Source organism: Diorhabda carinulata, chromosome 7, assembly GCF_026250575.1.
Source record: "Diorhabda carinulata isolate Delta chromosome 7, icDioCari1.1, whole genome shotgun sequence".
In the NCBI taxonomy this organism is placed as follows: Eukaryota; Metazoa; Arthropoda; class Insecta; order Coleoptera; family Chrysomelidae; genus Diorhabda; species Diorhabda carinulata.
In genome coordinates this window covers 9,841,693-9,861,346 of record NC_079466.1, presented here as the reverse complement: position 1 = coordinate 9,861,346, position 19,654 = coordinate 9,841,693, and the positions used below count along the sequence as shown (strand labels likewise).

The 19,654-nt window shown below is 31.0% G+C and overlaps 1 protein-coding gene across 1 annotated transcript in view; it reads right to left on the bottom strand.

The window, feature by feature from the left end:
• Nucleotides 1-19,654, bottom strand: part of LOC130896547 (transcriptional regulator ATRX-like) — an 87,232-nt gene that overhangs the window by 64,518 nt on the left and 3,060 nt on the right. The window contains exons 3-6 of the mRNA XM_057804727.1: nucleotides 18,647-18,829; nucleotides 8,953-9,264; nucleotides 8,137-8,841; nucleotides 3,199-3,294 (exon numbers count right to left, since the gene is read on the bottom strand). Of these exons, the coding sequence (XP_057660710.1) occupies nucleotides 3,199-3,294; nucleotides 8,137-8,841; nucleotides 8,953-9,264; nucleotides 18,647-18,829 (1,296 nt within the window). The remainder of the gene's footprint in view (nucleotides 1-3,198; nucleotides 3,295-8,136; nucleotides 8,842-8,952; nucleotides 9,265-18,646; nucleotides 18,830-19,654) is intronic.

Genomic DNA, 19,654 nt, shown 5'->3' with positions numbered 1-19,654 from the left:
ATTCTTAGTTACAGAATTCCGAGATGATGAAGGCGTCCAGGAAGTTGAAGTGGAAACAAACTTCAAAGATGAGTCTAGTGGAGATGAAGACTAAAATATGTATTTTAAATTTTAATGATCTGTAATTTATTATAAATTGTAATGATCTATATTTAATTTTATATTAATAAATTATCCAATTTCTGTATGTAAATACGGGTACGTACTGATATATTATTTCTAAATTTCTTTCAAAATGGTCAGACTAGCGATATCCCTCCATATAATTGTCAGATTATTATTCAGGAGGACTATGACATCAACTTGATCCTCCTGCATAAAAATCTCCTCGCGTTGGAGTATCTCAAGATCACCTTTTTTTAACATATACAAAAATATATTATAAGTTTGTGTCATGTCCAAATCGTCAGATATTTTAATAGGACACTTTTTAAGCTTTAGTTGACATACACTTTGAATGCCTGACACGCTCGAATAACTTTTTTTTCAACCGCTCGTTACGGCCAGCCCTCTTGAATTAATCGTCAGATTAATATCTAATAATTACCAGAAATATAATGCGCGTAAATAATGTTATAAATGACTGACGCGCTCGAGTTTTTCTAAGAATAGATTTTTTTTACTAATCAGATGGGTTCCCCTCAACACACCCCACATATGGAGGGTTCATACTTGGTAGAGGTACTTTAAAGGATGCAAGGATTCTCCCTATATAATTTTCTGACACGCTCGAGTCACTTCAAAAATCCCCGCTTAGGCTCCGCTACTATATGTTGTTGATTTCGACTCCATCGATTCCGTTCAATTTCATTCCGCGCTTCGCGTTGCTCGTCAATTTAACTTACTCTGTATATCTTTGAATCGCAGCATTTCGAGTTCTACGACTCAAGTTTGTACACCTAATTGCTGGCATTGTCAAAAGCAAAACTTTAACTGTAAATTAAAGATAACTAGTATATTACTTGTTATGTTAGTCTATCCAAACTTACCAAAAGTCCATATTAAATTGAGCTTTTAATATTAGGCGTAATTTGTCTAAACTAACCGTGATGTACACTAAGAAATTTAGTTTTACATCTTTTTTGTGGGAAATAATGAATCAATTATTTTACATGTATTTTTTATGAATAAAATAAATCCCATCGAAGCATTTATTTTAAACTAAACTCAGTTTTTTTATATCCTATTTAAGGATTTTTGCATTCCGTCAATTCTATGACAAATATAATGATAATGTTAATTAAAAAAGTTTATATTTTCCAAAGCGCTAATGTAGATTCCGCGCCATTTTTAAATTTTTTCTTTCATAAAAAACCTTCTGACAATAACCGTTCACGCGTGATTGTGTATATATAATATATATTGGTGTTTCCTTGCCACGTTCCCAATAAGAAATATATATATATATATATATATATATATATATATATATATATATACACGCCCCGTCCCTTTTAAGTTGGCCCACTTAGAAATTATTAAACTTTATTTTAAAATGCCAAAAAGTGGCTGTTAGAAAAATGTTTTTAACTTTTAGTTATTCGTCTAAAATAGGGTTTGGATGAATATTGTCAAATATTTTGAATGATATTTAATATGATGGAAATGGATAGGTCTTGTTGATAATTTTTATGCATATACTAGGGTTCATTGTTTCCAAAATTGTGTTCAAAGTTTTATTAAGTCGAAAATTCGGCTGTGTAAGTCATATTTTCATAAAATGTTTTTTTTTGAGTGACAGATTTTTGAAGTAATAAGGTGAAATATAATAAGTAATAAGTTAAAATGGGTAGAGGAAAAGTTATTGATGAAAAAATTCAATAAATCATAATAAACTTATTCAAATATGGAAAAAAGAACTCAGAAATCGCGAAAGTTGTAAATATTTCAAAATACAATGTTCGAAATATAGTTCGCTTGTATAAGGCAAATGGTTCGATTGTCCCTAATCGCCGGTACGTAAGAAAATCGAAATTGTCAGACAAAAATAAACGAGCGTTAAAAAGAATAATTCAACGAAACAGACGTGTTAACTATGGTCAACTAAGTGTACTTTGGAGAAATGCAGTAGGTAGGCGGGTTTCAAGATCCACATGTCACAGAGAGGCTCAAAAATTAGGATTTCGGACATACAAGGTGAATTTTGTAACACCTTAATTTAAGGCATATTTTTTGCTAAATTTAAATTTTCTTAACATAGGCCAAGGAAAAGCCATTATTGACTCAAATCCAAAAGAAAAATAGATTTAAATGGGCCAAAGAGTATAAAAATTGGAATTTTGAACAGTGGAGCTGTATACATTGGAGTGATGAGTCCGTTTTGAAGTTTGCGTGGGTGACGATCGAAGTAGAGATATTCGACAAAAAAATGAAGCTTTTCATCCAAATTGTTTGAAGCGGAAAGTGAAATTTCCGGCTTCTGTGATGGTGTGGGGCTCGATATCTGCAAAAGGAGTGGGAAAACTGCATTTCATAAACGGAATTGTCAATACTGAAAAGTACCTGGATATTTTAGAAGAATCATTGTTGCCAACAAGAGAAGTAACTTTAACCGCTGGGAAAGCCTTTATTTTTCAGCAAGTTGGAGCAGCAAAGACCTTAAAATGGTTCTCAGACAACAATATTTCACTTTTATAGTGGGTTTCAAGTAGTGCAGATTTATCACCAATAGAAACATGATGATTTTACTCCCGAATACTGCCAGAATTTAATCCCATGCCTCAAAGAATTACGACTGTTATTGAAAATAAAGGGGATGTTACGCAATGGTAACTTTTAAAAAATATGTTTAATATTTAAGCTTTTCTGATTACATTTGGTTTTTGTTTTTTTTTTGGTTTGTAATTATAACATATGTTAAGACTTGTAACTCCTGTAAAAGTATCTAAAATGTTTATAGAAAATATAAAGTGCTCAAAACGAAACAATTTGCCGGCTTTTAATAGCTGAAAAAACAGTAATTCGTAATTTTTTTGGGCCAACTGAAATGGGACGGGGAAATGTTGAAGATTCTCTTCCTCTATTTTTTCCCTCCTTAGTGACAATACATGGAATTTGTTTAAATTCTACTATAGTGATGGTTTTTTATGATCACTGCTCGAGAGGACGAGTTCTAGTCACTGATGAGGAGTTTTCATCCATTACAATTTCAAAATTTAGAATAAATATGCATTATGTTTGATTTAAAGTTGAACTTACTGTTTTGATTACTTTGATCCTGGGCTTCGAGATCTTTCTCTTCTTTAACATTTATATCAATACTTTCTTGATATTTATTATCGAATTGAGCATTTTCTACAAGATAAAATGATAATTACAAATATTACTTTTGTGTATAAGAATGGGTAGTGAATTTGCTACCCATATTATTTATTTAGTAATATATCTTATTTATTTATTTTGTAACCAAAAAATCCAATAACTCATACCCAAATAAGATATTTGTGATATATGTTCAATTCATATAAACACACAAAATTGACAAGAACCCAGGAATGATGAAAGGTTTAATTTTTTCTTTCAGAGCTAGAAAGATAGATAGTTCGATTTTTTCAGTACAGCACAGGTTTTAATTTAATTACATTAATGATACTTTACCTTATGTATCAACATTTGTTATATCAATGCATAAATATCTGATTGTCGTTTGAAACTAATTTGTTGTTATTGTAATGTTATGTAATTTGACTTAACGTTGAGTAAAAAACTGTAAGGTATCGATGAGCCGTCTCTCTCTCTGATCATAGAATAATCATGTTCGGATCAGGGATAGATTCCACTGAGCCAGAAATCAGTAGGAATCCAAGAAAAACCGACTGGGAAACCTACTAAACCAATCTACACTATAATCTAGGGCGTATCAAAACCAGTAAGGTTAGATACCATATGAGTCTGGAGCAAGATATCAGAATCTCAGAGTACATGCCTCAGTTCCGGAGATTGGCAGAGTTACACAGAAAAGCAAAGCGACAAAGCTTCAAAAAATTCTGCGAGGAAATTGACTCTACACCTGCGGCTTCAAGACTTCACAAAGTCTTGGCGAAGGGCAAAGTCAATACAACCATGGCATTGAGGAAACCAGATGGCAGCTTCACGGAGAGTGAGAAGGACACAGCACAGCTCTTGTTGAAGACTCACTTTCCAGAAAGCGGCAATCCAGCCTCAGTACACAAAAGGACAGAATATAGCAAAATTACGAGAGAAACTGCAGCAATTGCAAAACAAGTATACAGCAGTGAACGAACAACATGTGCTTCAAACACCTGTCAACCGTTCAAGTCACTAGGAGTAGACTGGACTCGAATCTTTCCAACCCTTCTACAAAGGAGAAAGGAAGATATCTTGCCATACTTGATCCGCCTCAGTAGATAGCAGTCTAGAGCTGGGTTACGTACCAGAACCATGGAGAGGGCCATAGTAACATTCACACCAAAAGGACGGAAGAAGTACACACCATTTCAATCTATGCAATGGGGGTTATAACCCAAAGATCATACGGTGGATGTACACGGCAATTATAAGACCAATTATCACATATGAGTGGTTTGGAGTACTAGAACTAATCTGAATACAAACATTAGCTTGCTTATGTGCATTCGGGGCCATGAAATCTTGCCCAACAGCCGCACTAGAAGTGATTATAAATCTTCCACCTCTCCACATAGTTCTGGAGAGCGTGGTAGAAATAACATCACTTAGAATTTTCAGAGACGGAAACATTAAAGAAAAGCCGTTCCTAAATAATGACGAACCCTGGGACATGCCTCAGGACGTCACTCAAAAAAGTTTAGCTTTGAGAAAAACTTCCCCTCAATAATAAAACGTGAAAGCGGTACCAAAACACCCTACAAGAAATGAACAGAAATGACATTAAATAGTATACGGATGATCAAAAAGAGTAGATGGAACTGGAATGGGAGTGTACCAGAACCAAACACTCTGAAGCCTGTGCAGTCACCACATATATACTCACAACCATCGAAGAATATACGAGGCTAAAATATTGAGATCTCCATATCTCCATCCTTCGATGAGGTCTGACATTTGGGACTACTATCTAAACTCAAAAAATGACATGTTTGAAGTACTAAAATCTTACTTGAAGAACAGGCACTTTAATTGAACAACAAGATGCATGCACAACCAATTCAAGCAGGCAAAGGAAGTGTATTAGTTCCTACACTTCAATTGTAGTATATAGCTAATAAATGGTAAATAAGTTCATAAGACATTCACAAATAGAAAAGAAAATTATCCTCCTGTAAAATTCAAACAAATACAGTTAAATGTATTGGCATACATCTAGATCGTACATTGAATTGCAAAAGCATATATTTGCAAAGAGAAAACTACAATGGTCTACAATGGGCTTGAAAAATTTAAAATAAGTATGTCTATTTCAAGTAGATAGGATTAGTATTAACAAATTGGCAAATTTTAGAAGTCTGGATATATTTCATACCGCTCGAGATCCTCTCCAAATACGCTACAGGCTAAAATGCTATTTTCAAGACAAAGGGTTGATTTGTTGATAAAAATGGAGCGGGGTTTTTTCGTGGTTCTTCAGACAACTTTACCCAAAGTGGTTTCTTTGCAATGGCTACTTAATTTGCTGCAAATAAAAATTTTACGCCTTAAAATCCGCGGGATGAACCAGATAAACAGGCACAAAAGTAAGATTAAACATATATTACATTTAATTTGGAGCAATTCGAGTTCGATTTAGTTATATTTATGGTGTTTAAGTGAAAAAATATCTGATTTTTATCACAATATAATTAAAATGAGATAGGGAAGTTTTCTCAATGTTGTAATAGATTTTATTAATTAAATTTAGTTAATGCCAAATAACAAGCAAAAGATGTCAACAAACTTGCATGAAAAATGTAGTTTTTATGAAAAAAGAATATGTCTACCATATTTTAACAATTTCATCATGAAAATAAGACCGATTTCATTTTTTACTTTAAAAAATACTATATGGGTCAAATTTGCTCCATGGTTAACGTGATTTTTCAAAATTATTAGTTCCATATGTACACCAAGCCAATAAAATAACTAATTACAAGTAACACCTTGTTGTTACAAAAATACTTCAAGATACTCTGCATCGTAAGTTTCAAGTTTTGAATATGCTATTTAAAAAATGAAAGTACCTATTTATGATCTTCATAACAAAACCGATTCTTGTACTGGATAAAACATTATTTCTTTTACTGCATTCATTGCATCACACCATTTTTTCTGTAATTTTCATCCGTTAGGGATACTTAAAAATACTTTATTTTTTGCAGTAATAGTGATGTTGGTATTTTGATAAAATACAATATTTATAACCTTATAACCTTTTTCAACCCAGGCTTCGACATCCTAACAAAAAATACAACTAATACGACGCGATACGATGCTAAAACTAAACAACTTGGTTTGGATGCTTTTAAAAATTTACATAAGCGCTATTATGAGTGCTAGAGATGTGCGGTAAATTGCAAAATTTATGTTAAGGCATGCCCAATCATTCAAAAATTTAAACCAGACATCATTTTCAGAAGAAGATCCCAGTTATCTATAAGCAATAAAGTGTCATTATAACAAATAATGCTTAAGTTCATCGGGACATAGGGTATCCAGTTATGGGGTATTACAAGCCATTTTGGAAAGATTTTAAAGTGCTTCCAATTAAAGTCAATGTTCAGTGGTATTTCCAAACGAAGTAATTGCAAATGATTCAAGTATTTCACCAGTAAAAAAGAAATATTACATAATGTTCCTATTAAAAAAGTTTCGAAAGTTCCTCCAAAACATCCTCTATATCCAAAAAGTATTTAGACCTTAGTAAAACCAAACTAAACCTCCTCACTAACTTCTTTAGAAGGCACCGCCCATTAAGAAGCTTTGGATGAGTTTAAGTCTAACAGAAACTGACGACTATAAATCATGTGGGGGAAAAGAAGATAATTAAGTTCATCCAGTGCTAGTATGCATCGTAAGGGTTGTAGTGAATTTTCATTAGAAGTCTGGAACTGAACGGTAGATATTGAAAGATGCTCCCATGCATAATAAACCTTAAGATTGCAGGACAATGTAATCCCTAATAAACATCTTATTTGCCTCCTTCATAGATCTCTCAAGGGAAGGTGCTCTGAGAGGTGTATAATATGCTTCAGGAACTTCTTACAATGTACTTATCATTGGCATCATCATATCACCGAACCTTACCTTAAGAGAAACTATTCTAGAATCAGTGCTTATTACATATATCAAGATATCTCGCATTCATCATTAGATGTTCACAAATAATGCAAAAAGTATATAGATCTAAAAAAATTAGTCCCCACTTTACAACTGGCTTCCTCATTGAGCACTGCTGTCTAAAGAAGTACCCAATGAAATTAGGTCTAGCAGAAACTAGCAAGTCCACTCTGTGGGAAGGAGGCTAAAATTACAATTCACCTCGTAATCTCGGATTAGATCCATCTATTTACATAAATGATCTTTCAGTTAAACACATATCTTACAATCTACTGTCAATATTAAAAATTGATTAGTATTATTTGTTTGAATGAAAAGTTGGACAGTTAAGGTAATAAAAATTTTTTACACTTTTTCTAAATGACTGAAACATTCTTTTCTTATTAATGAGAATATGTTAAACAAAGAATTATTTGTCTTTGATTTACAACTGGAAATTCGTATACACAAGAGCTGAACATACTGCATAAGGCTAATGGAGAATAAACTTTATCACAAACATGAAAATAAGTGTTACGGGGGCGGAAGTGTATTGAAAAATCGTTAAGTATGAAAACGTCAACAATGCAAGCAAACAAACTGTAGTCCCCCAAGTGACTATTTTGTCTTTCCGCAATTCAATTTACATTCCGAAGTACCTCTTTTCAACAAAGAGAATACACTGATTAAAATGTATGAAGAAACGTTTTGATGATTGAACTATTAATTGGTATAATGATCTTATTTTGGCAGATGTTTACTTTGAAGGAAAAGTTTGATGAATAATAGTAAATTTTTAATTTTTGTATGTTTATATAAAACGGGTATGAGTAATTAAATATGAATACAAGTAAAATAAATAACAAGTCTTTAACATTTACTAAATCATAATAATGAAAAAGTTACCTAGTTTGGCATTATTGCTAATATCAAATTCAAATGACTGGTTACTACTTGAGTTTAAGAATATGTGCTCTTTATCTTCGGATTCGGGAATTTGTAAGCTTGATTTAACTAAATTGACATTACTATCACTTTTAGCAAACTCTTTTTCAATGTCTGTTTCATCTGTATCAATATAATTTGGACTAGATGAAAAATATGTGTGGTCATTGATTATATGTTGATTATTATCTTTCTCTCTTTTGCAAATAGTTTCATCACTTACGCTATCACTGTGAAAGGAAAAATTAGAATCATTTTCTAATACACACATTTTGTTAGATCCATCAATATTCAATGTATCAGAATCGCGATCTGTAGCAGTCTCAATGTTGGCAGATTCTAAACAGTGTAGGGTTGGAATTTTAGTTGAAACTTCCTTGAAATTTGGAGATGAATTATAATTATGTTCACCTAAAAAGTTTTTCTCCTGATCAGGTTGATCTAGGTCTTCTTCTTCTGAAGATATTTTTTCTGTTTCAACTGAATAGGGATTCAAATATTCAAGGAATTTATCATATTTGTTTGCTTTAGTATTATTTTCTCTATCATTTGAAATATTTGAAAAAATTTCTGTCTCTTGTTTAACTGCTAATTTTTCATTATCTATAGATGAACTATTTTTTGCTTTACCTAGATTTTTTTCATCGAAAACTGATTCTTCTGTATCTGAAAAATTAAGAAAACATTAATAGTATTTTACTTTATATCCTCAAATACCCTTCAGAATTTTGAGAAATAGTATTATTATATTGATTCAATTTGAATTGATTGAATTACTTTTGATGTTATCAACTGATGCACAAGCTTTTTCCTCAAGTTTGATATCTTTGAAGCTGTGATTACTATCAGTAATTATTTTATTTGATATAGAATTTGGTACATCTTCTATAGCATTATAATCATGACTTTCACTTTGATCATCCGTTGTTTGCTCATTTTCAGAACTCGAGGAATCCACCATCAGTCGTTTTTTTGGCGTTAGTTCATTGGCAGCATATAATTCATCATCACTACTCAATATAACCATCTCAATTTGACTTTCTTGAAGTTTGGATTTTCCTTCCTCATTCAATTGCTCAGTTTTGATATCTAAAAATAATTTCAATGTGACACTCTGAAAAAGGCTTTGATAAATTATTTATATAAGAAAGTTACAAGTATTCAGATTAAAAGAAAATTCTAGACTTACATTATAAAAAAAAATAAAAAGGTTAAAAACACAAGATGAGTAAAAACAAGTTTTAATGGAAAATACAATGACTGGTGATTACAAAATTAAAATAATTCAGCAATTTATTTAATGTGTATGAAGAAAGTTAAACTATGTAAAACATCCTCCAAATTTTACTGTATTTTCTCCCATATTAACAAAAGTAAAATCAATACTGTGATAGAATATGTAAATATTGTCCAAATGCTGGGAGCATGAAAACTTCATTTTTCGTCAATTATGCGATGCTTGCGAATATATTTCATTTAAATTTACTTCCAAAGGCTGGATATAAATGGTGTTTAAATGTAATTAGGAAAATGTCTTTCCGGATTTCTGCGTCTTCAGAAAATTTTATCGTCAACTTCTGTTCTTATGGAAATACTTTTAGGTATTGGTTTCTTTCTGGTATGATTTTTTAATGATTTTCTAAAATTTCATTTCAATGTATTTGCAGTTAGTGTAGTTCTTCATTAAAAGTATTCGTTCTTCTCCATGGTTATAAGTACATTGAAAAGTCTCACTTATAGTACAAATGTCGTTTAGAGGTTTTATCTGTGTATAAGGTTTTAGCAAATACTTTGAATTTGGCATTATTATAAATCCTGATTCTAACTTAGTGGGTATCAGTAATAAATAAAATAATTCAAACTCGATATGAAATCCTATGGGAATTGATAACAAACATCCTATTTTCTTAATCTACATGTTATTTCTAAATTAGATTCGTTTGAAATATTATCGTATTTCATTCCAAGGGTAATTGTAATTTATAGATATTTTGTGGAATTATGTGAATAATTTATTTGATTTCATTACAGTTGGATGCAGTGTCCTTAGTTTGCATAGTTATCAAGACTTCTCTACAGTTTCTATAACATCCAATTTATATTATAAATAATTGAAATTCATTCAACATTATATCTTTGAGGCACTAATTATGGCACCCATTTTCAAGAACCCCATATAGAAGAAACTGATGACACTTTAAAATTTCGCTTATCATAACATCCACATTATGTATAATTAAAAAGACATGTTAGTTAAAGAGTCAGTTCTCATAGCTAATAAGGCATGTTTAAAATCATCCCCTATGTTCTGTAAGTACAATTTATGAATTCTGAAGTAACTGTTAACTAACTAAATCGAGCATTTAATAATTTATTATTAGAAACCACTACTGACTCTAACCTGACAAGTTCAAGAGGTACAGTCAATATATAATCAAATAGATATGGCGGTACAATCTTTCAAATGGGAATATTCAAATTGTATTCCTGATTTTGACGGGAATCCAAACGACTTGAAAAGATTTATTTCTGTTAGCGAATCACTCATAAGTAATTTCATTGATTGAGCTAATTCTAATAATTTACAAAATGTTCATAAGTTGACTTCCATAATAGCAAAAATAAAAGGTAAAGCAAAGACAGTAATTAATTTTCAAACATATCATACTTGGAACGAATTAAAAGATGAGAAACTTCTCGGATCAGCGAAATGAAGTATGTCTAAACAGGGGTCTCTTAATGCTAAGACAAAGTTCTAATGAAAGCCCACAATCATTTTACGATAAATGCTTGCATATCTTTAATTTACTTTGCAGTTATGTAAATTTACACGAAACGACAGAAGAAGGTAAACATTTGAAACGAATATTATATTAAAATTTAACTTTTCTTTCTGGGTTAAAAGAGTCCATCGGGACTACAATACGTTGTATGAAACCAGCCTCGTTAAGTGAAGCAATACAATTTGTTTTACAAGAGAAAAACGCGCACTATTTACAAAATCCATCGAGAAATAATCATAGAACACAATCTTTTAGACAAAACTCGAGACCAATGTATGATTTCAAACCTAATTATAAACCACGTATTCAAAATCTGTATACAAATTTTAACTCGTCCAGTTCGAGTTCACAAACATTCAATTCTCAAATTCCGAATAATTTATTCATAAGACAGAACAATTTCCCTTCACAACCCATCCCAATAAATCCAAGAACTACAGATCAAAATTTTCCTAGACTTCACAAGTTTTAACAGGCCCAATCAAAATGTAAACGTCTTCAGGCCAAATCCGAAAGTTAATTTACCTAGACCAATACTCATAACCATTAGCACACGAGCTACCGCTCCAAATATTCAAAATCGGTCAATAAAAGGCCGACGCCATCTGCAAACAATTTTATACAATCTAAACGACCAAATTATACTCCCGAAGAATAATATAATTTCGATACCCAAGAAAACTATGATCCTGAAAGTTGGGAATATTTGAATAATAATTACGATGATTGTCATCATACTACTGATCAACTGTACTTAAATAATAGGAATTCTAATAATGACATAACTAATAATGACTATAGAGTAAATAGAAACGAAAATTTTCATTAAGTGCCTCGGAAAATTCAGCATTAAATAACAGTTTTAAAATAATACCTTTTAATAACGTCAAATCAACTGAATTACCTTATATTATTTTACCCGATTATAATTTAAAATTTTTCTTAGATCCGGATCAAATCGATCATTTATAACTCCCGACTTGGCTTTTAAATACTATTCTAGTGAAATTAAAAATGACTCATTCGTAGTAATAACAGTATTCAAAAGTCTGCCCATAAATATCGAGTTTCAAACATATTTAACCTCCTGAGTTCAATAAAATTAAAATTTTATCTTTTTAAATTTCATTATGTTTTCGATAGACTTACATAGATATTACAAGCAAAACTAAATTTCCAAGGATTTCTTATCACTCCTTCTAGTAAAATTAAATTACATTATCACGAAGTTAACGTTGACCTTAATCTTGTAACTGTATCTCTTAGATCGCAACCAGTTGTTAAAATAAAAACAAGTGTCACTCATGGTGATATTATTATACCTTATCAAAAATTTTATAACTGCGAAATTCCACAATATCTTTTCTTTCTTTTCTCTAGATTTCTCAGAACCATTTCAAGTAGAAAGCTTTAACGAAAACGAATTACAAAACATTGATTTAAATAATATTGACTCAGACAATATACCATTAGACCTTAATAAAATTAGAACATGAACAAAGAAGAAAAGGAAAAAATATTAAAACTTTGTCAAGAATATAGCGATATATTTTATAAATAGGGCGGACCACTATAATTTACAAATAAAATTAAACATAATATATGTACAACAGAATACCCCTATATTCAAAAACATTATTAGATGCCAGTAATCAAAAAAATGGACAGTAGTCATCGACTATAGGAAATTAAACGAGAAGACTATAGACGATCGATACCCCCTACCAAATATTACAGAACGACTTAATAAGCTGGGCAAGTGTCAATACTTCTCTACAATTGACCTAGCTAGGGCTTCCATCAAATCGAGATGGAAGGAAAGGACATCGAAAAACGGCATTTAACACCGAAAATGCCCATTGGGAGTTCCTGCGCATGCCTTTTGGATTGAAAAATACGCCAGCAACTTTCCAACGTGCGCCGATAATATACTAAGAGGTATACAAAATGAGATGCGTCTTGTATATTTAGACGACATTATTGTGCATTCAACCTCCTTACTAAAACATTTAGAGCGCTTATAGACGGTTTGCCAGAGACTCAGTGAAACAAACTTTAAAGTTCAGCTGGAAAAATCGGAGTTTCTAAGGAAAGAAATCGCTTATCTAGGCCACGTAGTTACACCGGACGGAATTAAGCCGAACCCTGAAAAAATTCGAGCAATACTTGACTATACAATTCCTAAAACACCCAAGCAATTCAAAGGATTCTTAGTATTGCTTGGTTACTACAGACGTTCTATAAAAGACTTTACACCAAACATTTCACGAAATGTTAAAAAAAAGGTGCAAAAATTGAACTTAACAACGAATACTTGATGTGTTTTGAGACTTGTAAAACTCTATTGACTAACGAACTAATATTACAATATCCAGACGTCAATAAAACATTTAATCTTACCACCGACGCTTCTAATGTAGCACTAGGTGCTATCTTATCACAAGGTCCCATCGGACAAGATCTCCCTAGAGCATATGCTTCAAGAACACTCAACAACTCGGAGCAAAATTACTCTACAATTGAGAAGGAGCTACTTGCTATTGTTTGGGCAACAAAATACTTTCGTCCATATTTATATGGCCGTCAGTTCAATATAATAACAGATCATAAACCTTTCGTGTGGTTGGACTCTTTAAAAGAACCAAATTCTAAATTACTTCGTTGGCGCATTAAATTAGATTATAGATAGATAGATAGATTAGATTGATTATAAAATTTTCTGTAGAAGAGGAAAATCAAATAATGTTGATTGTTTATCGCGAATAACTCCATACTAAAGACACCAATTCATTTTGGAACGATAAGTCATTTTGGAGAGATGTTGATGAAATTTTAGGCGAAACATCAAATTATTACAATATCCCTAGTACGTTCGAACAAGCGAAACAAACCTTAAATACCCCTTCACCAAATACCAATAAAATAATAAACGACACCACAATCGACAATACTCTACAAGACCAAGACGATTTTTCAATGATAGACAACATTGAAGAAACAATTGCAATAAACAACGGTTCTTAGTTCAGCTTTCTAAAAATAATTTTAAAAACGATGTAATCAATCTTATTAAAGAATATAAAGTTCCAGATATTCAATATTATCTATACTTCGAAAATCCTGATCTGTACAAACCATTCTCAGCTTGCTTGCAAAAGTATTTTAAGTCATCATCCATAAAACTATGGAACTAAATGTTCTATAAACCACCGTGTAATTAATGAAACCCTTCAAAGAATTGAAGAAAAGTATTATTGGCCGGAAATGAAAAAATCTATTCAAACATTTATTAACGAGTGTGAAGAATGTCAACAGTGCAAATATGATATGCATCCCGTAAATTTGAAAATGAATTTGACACCGACTGCAAATAAACCATTAGAAATCATTCATATAGATTCCTTCTCTTTTGAAAATTCAAAATTTCTAACGATAGTTGATAGTTTTTCTAAATATGCCCAAGCATACCATTCAAATGTACTTTCAGGCACAGAAGTAGGGAACAAATTGATAAAATACTTTTCCCATCATGGTATACCAAATAAAATTATTTGCGATAATGGCCCGGAATTTAAAAATAGAAGAATTACTAGGTTTACATAAAAACTATACAGTAATCTCAATAAAGAGTGCCTATGAAACTAAAAATAAACAAGTGAGAGTGAGTTGAAGGTTATCATTCCTCAAAATAAATTTCTATTAAAAAATGAATTGTACTACAAACCTTTGGATGACCATGCGTAAAATTAGCTAGACAAGAATATATGTGTCAAGAGCTGAACCTACAACCCCAACAGTCTAAACTTCTAAATCTCAAGACCTCTTCCGCCTGCCGTCAGATACTCCCAAATAATTTCAAATACTTGAAGAATCGAATCAGTGGATCGTCGTCCTTCCCAAGAAAACAAACATCAGATTAAGCTGTCATCAACAAGAAGAAGTCCTCAACTACATTGGCACCTACCTAGCCACTACCCCGGCATACTGCCAAATTATATTACAGGCTCCGAAGCTATAATGGCCCCATAGAAGATGAAAGCTAATCCATTTTCATCCCAAGATTGTATATACCCAATCATGAATGTGTCATTAACAAAATTCCCAATTTTAGCCTTTCAAAAATAGACCGAGATGACCTCAATACCCTCCGAGGAAGAATTGTCAGAAATTTTAAGACTTATAACCTCCCTATATTCCAAGCACTTGGACGATAATAATTTACTATCTCCTAATCCTTCTATATTTATACTAGTCCCTTAAAATAATCTAATGCAAGAAACCAATCCAAGAAAACCATTCCGAAGATGGTCACCTTCCTTAGCTGCACCCCGCGGACGCTGAAACTTCAGGAGGGATGTGCATCGTTTTAAGCATCGTGTATTATTTGATATCTTAAGTATTAATTAATAAATCTTAAGTGTTAATTTAAAAAATTATATTCTTCCAGTAATGGATTCAAGTTGTGGAAATTTACAAATATATGACTTCATTTTTGTAGTTTCCGGACCAAGATTTATTGATAAAATCCCTAGGTTATTAATTATGTCTTTTATTCCCGTTTTTGCTTTTCCTTATAAGACGAATCGCTAATAAGCTTATAAGGTTTCGTTATAGAATATTTTATATTTGAAATATAAATATTTTCGGCGGTATTAGCTGGAGAGATCTTCTAAGCAAAATTGCTTTTTTATAATTAATTGCACTAGAGTTGTTTGTGTTTTTAGGTGACGATTTTTAGTTGATATATTAGCTTTACTTGTTCAAACTGTTTTAGTTTCTCAAAATTTAAAATATTCGAGTTTCTATATAAATTTATAGTGGAAGTGCTATATGGTAGTGAGTAGATCATTTTTATACACTTATTTTGTAGTCTCTGTAATTTTTTTAATAATTTCTTAGGCAGATTTCCCCAACATGATAGTAAGTATGTAAGATTTGGCACTACAAAACTGTTATATAGATAACTTCTAGCAATATTATTTAATGAGTAGGCACATCTTCTTATGGCTCCCAGCATTGGTACTATTTTATTTACGACTTTATCCACATGGGCACGCCATGACAAATCGTCAGTAAATAATAATCCTAGATATTTATATACATTTTTTTTCTTAAGCTGAAAATCTTCTAATACTAATTTTAAATGACAGTCTTTCTTCTGGTTGTGTTTTATTAACATGTACTCAGTTTTATTTATATTTACATTTAGTCTATTATGACACAGCCACTTATAGTATAATTTTAGATCATTGTTTACAGATATTTCAAGTTCTTCTTTTGTGTATCCAGATGTAACAATTACAGTGTCATCTGCAAACATTGCATCTGCATACTTTGATTTGAGATTTACTAACTGTAGACTATGAACATAGAGTATGTATTGCAATGGTCCAAGTGGTAACCCTTGTGCCAATCTGACACTAAATTATTTCTTTTGACTTTCAGTTTAACCTATTACAGTACAGTACTGTCTGTATGTAGAGTAAGTCCTCATTAACCCAAGACAAGTTCCCTGGAGTTCCATTTTGTTTAGCTTTTCCAACATTAGCTCTTTGTCCACTGTATCAAAAGCTTTCTGCATAGAGAATATGTTTGAAAATAGTGAAATCCTATCCAATTATAAATATTTGGTTTTATTTGTCTATCTAAAACCTTGAATAGGAATCCTCGTACAAGTCAAAACAATCAATTTATAGCATTTTTTAAGGTACTTGGTTAAATATTTAGTTTTGAGAAACTTCTATGAATTTCCTATAATATCCAAGAAAAGCTTTGAAGGTCTTTGATAAATTTTTGGATGGCACTTATTTTATAGAGAATCGGTTTGAAACCTTCTGTATTAACAATTGTTCCAAATAAGCTACTTATTTCATAAAAAATTTATGGATTTCTGCTTTAAAATTGTACTCTCATAATCTTTTACATATTAAATTATAAATTATTAAAGCGCTCTTGTAAAGACATTCTAAATACAATTAGATCGTCAAGATACACTAAGCATTTTAATTTTGGATACGTTTTAAAATGTAATCCAGTCCTCAAAGCCAAATCGTATTCTTAGAAGCACCCAGTAGCGATTTTTAATAGTGGAGGCGGTTTTTTGTATATCCTTTCCTGTCATCACAATTTGGTGGTCACTGGATACAAGATCTAAGGTAGGTAAGTATTGGTAACGCCCTAGTTTATCAAACAGATAAAATATTATGGATTTGCTTGACTATTTTCACCTTTTTTGAGACACTATCATTCAGTTCTTTCTTATTTTCCCCTCTTTGTATACTGTATAATTGAAAATTTCCTCCAAATCAATAAAATGTTCAGTATCGTCCATAATATGCAATTCTCCTGAGATTATTTTTTCCTCTTGAGTATGAGATGTGATTGGTTTTGTCCATTCCTTTTATTCTGAATCTTTGGTTGATTAATATACTCATTGGTGTAGGGTTTTGAAATTGATGATTTATATTTAGTTTTAACATTATTGCTTCTATTCTATAAATTTAAATGGTTTATCATTATGATGTAAGTTTTGTCTAATAACAGAGTAATTATTAAAATAATTGTTTCTGCTATTTGGAGATCTAGGCTTAATAAATGTATTCTTAGCACTCATAAGTGTACTAAGATGCTCCTTTAATCATGAAATAATTGCATAAAATAGCTTGTCCATTTGCGATAAAACGTGTCATTAATGAAGATGTTATTAAATTTAGATGTTATATTCTGTTAGAAAAAGGGAATGGTTACTCATTACCTTGTTTTAATGAGAAGTTTTATCTGTTTAGGAGAATTGTAAATCAATATGAAGAAATCACAGTATCACACAATAATGTCCCAGGGAGAGCAATTCCGAGTGAAGACCATAACAGACTAAAGCCCTGGATTGACTGGGGAGTTCTAATGATAAAACGCAAGAGCAACTGGTGACAAAAAAATAATTTTATAGATCTATAGAAGACTATAAATCTAACTATTAAAAAATTATATACTGGCAGCCTTGTATTGTACATTGTTTTGAAACATGACTTTATAGTATCAGTTTTCTTCAAAACTAAATCTTCTACAGCCAACAGAATAATTCAATAAAAATGAAATGCAATTATTTTGCAAAAATTCTGACAGCATTATTTTGTTGCAACAGTTGACAATATAATTTGGAAATAAACCTCAAAAAACAAAGTTTATGATAATAAATAAAAAACAAAGTATTTTATTGGTAAACATAACTCTGTTAAAAAGAGTCAACAACCACACATACTTGGTCACAAATATAAATAATGATCGGGATCATTCTTTTCAAATAGGAACACAAATTGAAAACATCAGAACAGTATTTATCAGTCACAACCTACGACTGGCAATGAAAATTCATCTTCTGAGATTTCAAGTAATCGAGATGCTATCGTATCAAAGGATACAAAGGATATATTGGGAATTTAAGGCATAATAAGAGCCAATATCCTTTTTTATATCCTTCGTGACAAAATTTATGAATCTCATGCAAACATATATCAACTATAAGCACTACAAGTGCATAACAAACATCAGATGAAATGCAACAAAAGTATTGTCAATAAGAATATGCTAAAATCAATTCACATAACAAGTATAACTATTAGATAGATATTGATAAAATTTATGATTCAAGTTTTTATATCTACTATATAATAAGAAAATATAATACCAACCATTAAAACTGTTTTCTTTTGCACCATTCTTTGTAATGCTACTTCCAGATTCATGAATCAGAGCTTCATCTTGATTTTCATGCTTTTGTTTAGTAAATGTAGCAGTGTCATCTTTATAATTGTGTTCTTTTTTCTTAATATCTTCGATTTCAAAGGAGTTTTCTATTTTCAAATTTATGTTACCTGAAATTTTTTTTAGATTGATTTTTAATTATAAATTGACCATAATAAATTGCTAAACTAACATCAAATTCCATGATTATATACTTAAAGGAAATTAGTAATTCTGTCTAAATATAATATTTTAATAAATTAACCCCAATAAATTAAGGTGTATTGAATTGAGTGAAAATGTACCAAAATTCTACGCAGTTTAATACTAAATAAATAGGCGACATTTCAATCTAAAAACAGAAAAAGACATTTTTTTCATTGTTCAATAACAAACATTGTTTGAAAGTTTTGGATATTTTATATTAGAAAAGTAATAACCAATAACAGATAGCTGAATAATGATTAAACATTTTCAAAGAAAATGCTCAAGATTACTGAGAGAATTTGAGATATCTCCTGTGGTATTTGTATACAGACTTAATACAGAAACTAAAATTTAATTAGACAGAAAAAAATGTCAACAAAACAAACTAACATTATCATTTCAAGAAGAACCTAGTTGGAAGTTGTCTCAACAGAACACTATCGAGGAATTATAGACACATGTGGCTTCATTAGGGTCTAAATAATGAAGTGTTCAATAATTGATGATTAAATGCTAAGAAAAAATGAATTTTTTGCAGATGTCTTGAAAAGAATCACTTTCCCGAGTTTTCTCAGCTCAACACTATCATTCGGGAGGAACTATATATTCATTTATAACTATGTGCTTCACTAATGTTAATTAAATGCTGCGGAAAAATTAATTTGTTACATATGTATGGAAAAAATGAGTTTTTCCGAGTTTTCTCAGTAAAGCTAACAGTATTGAAAAATTATAGGCAACTGTGGTCT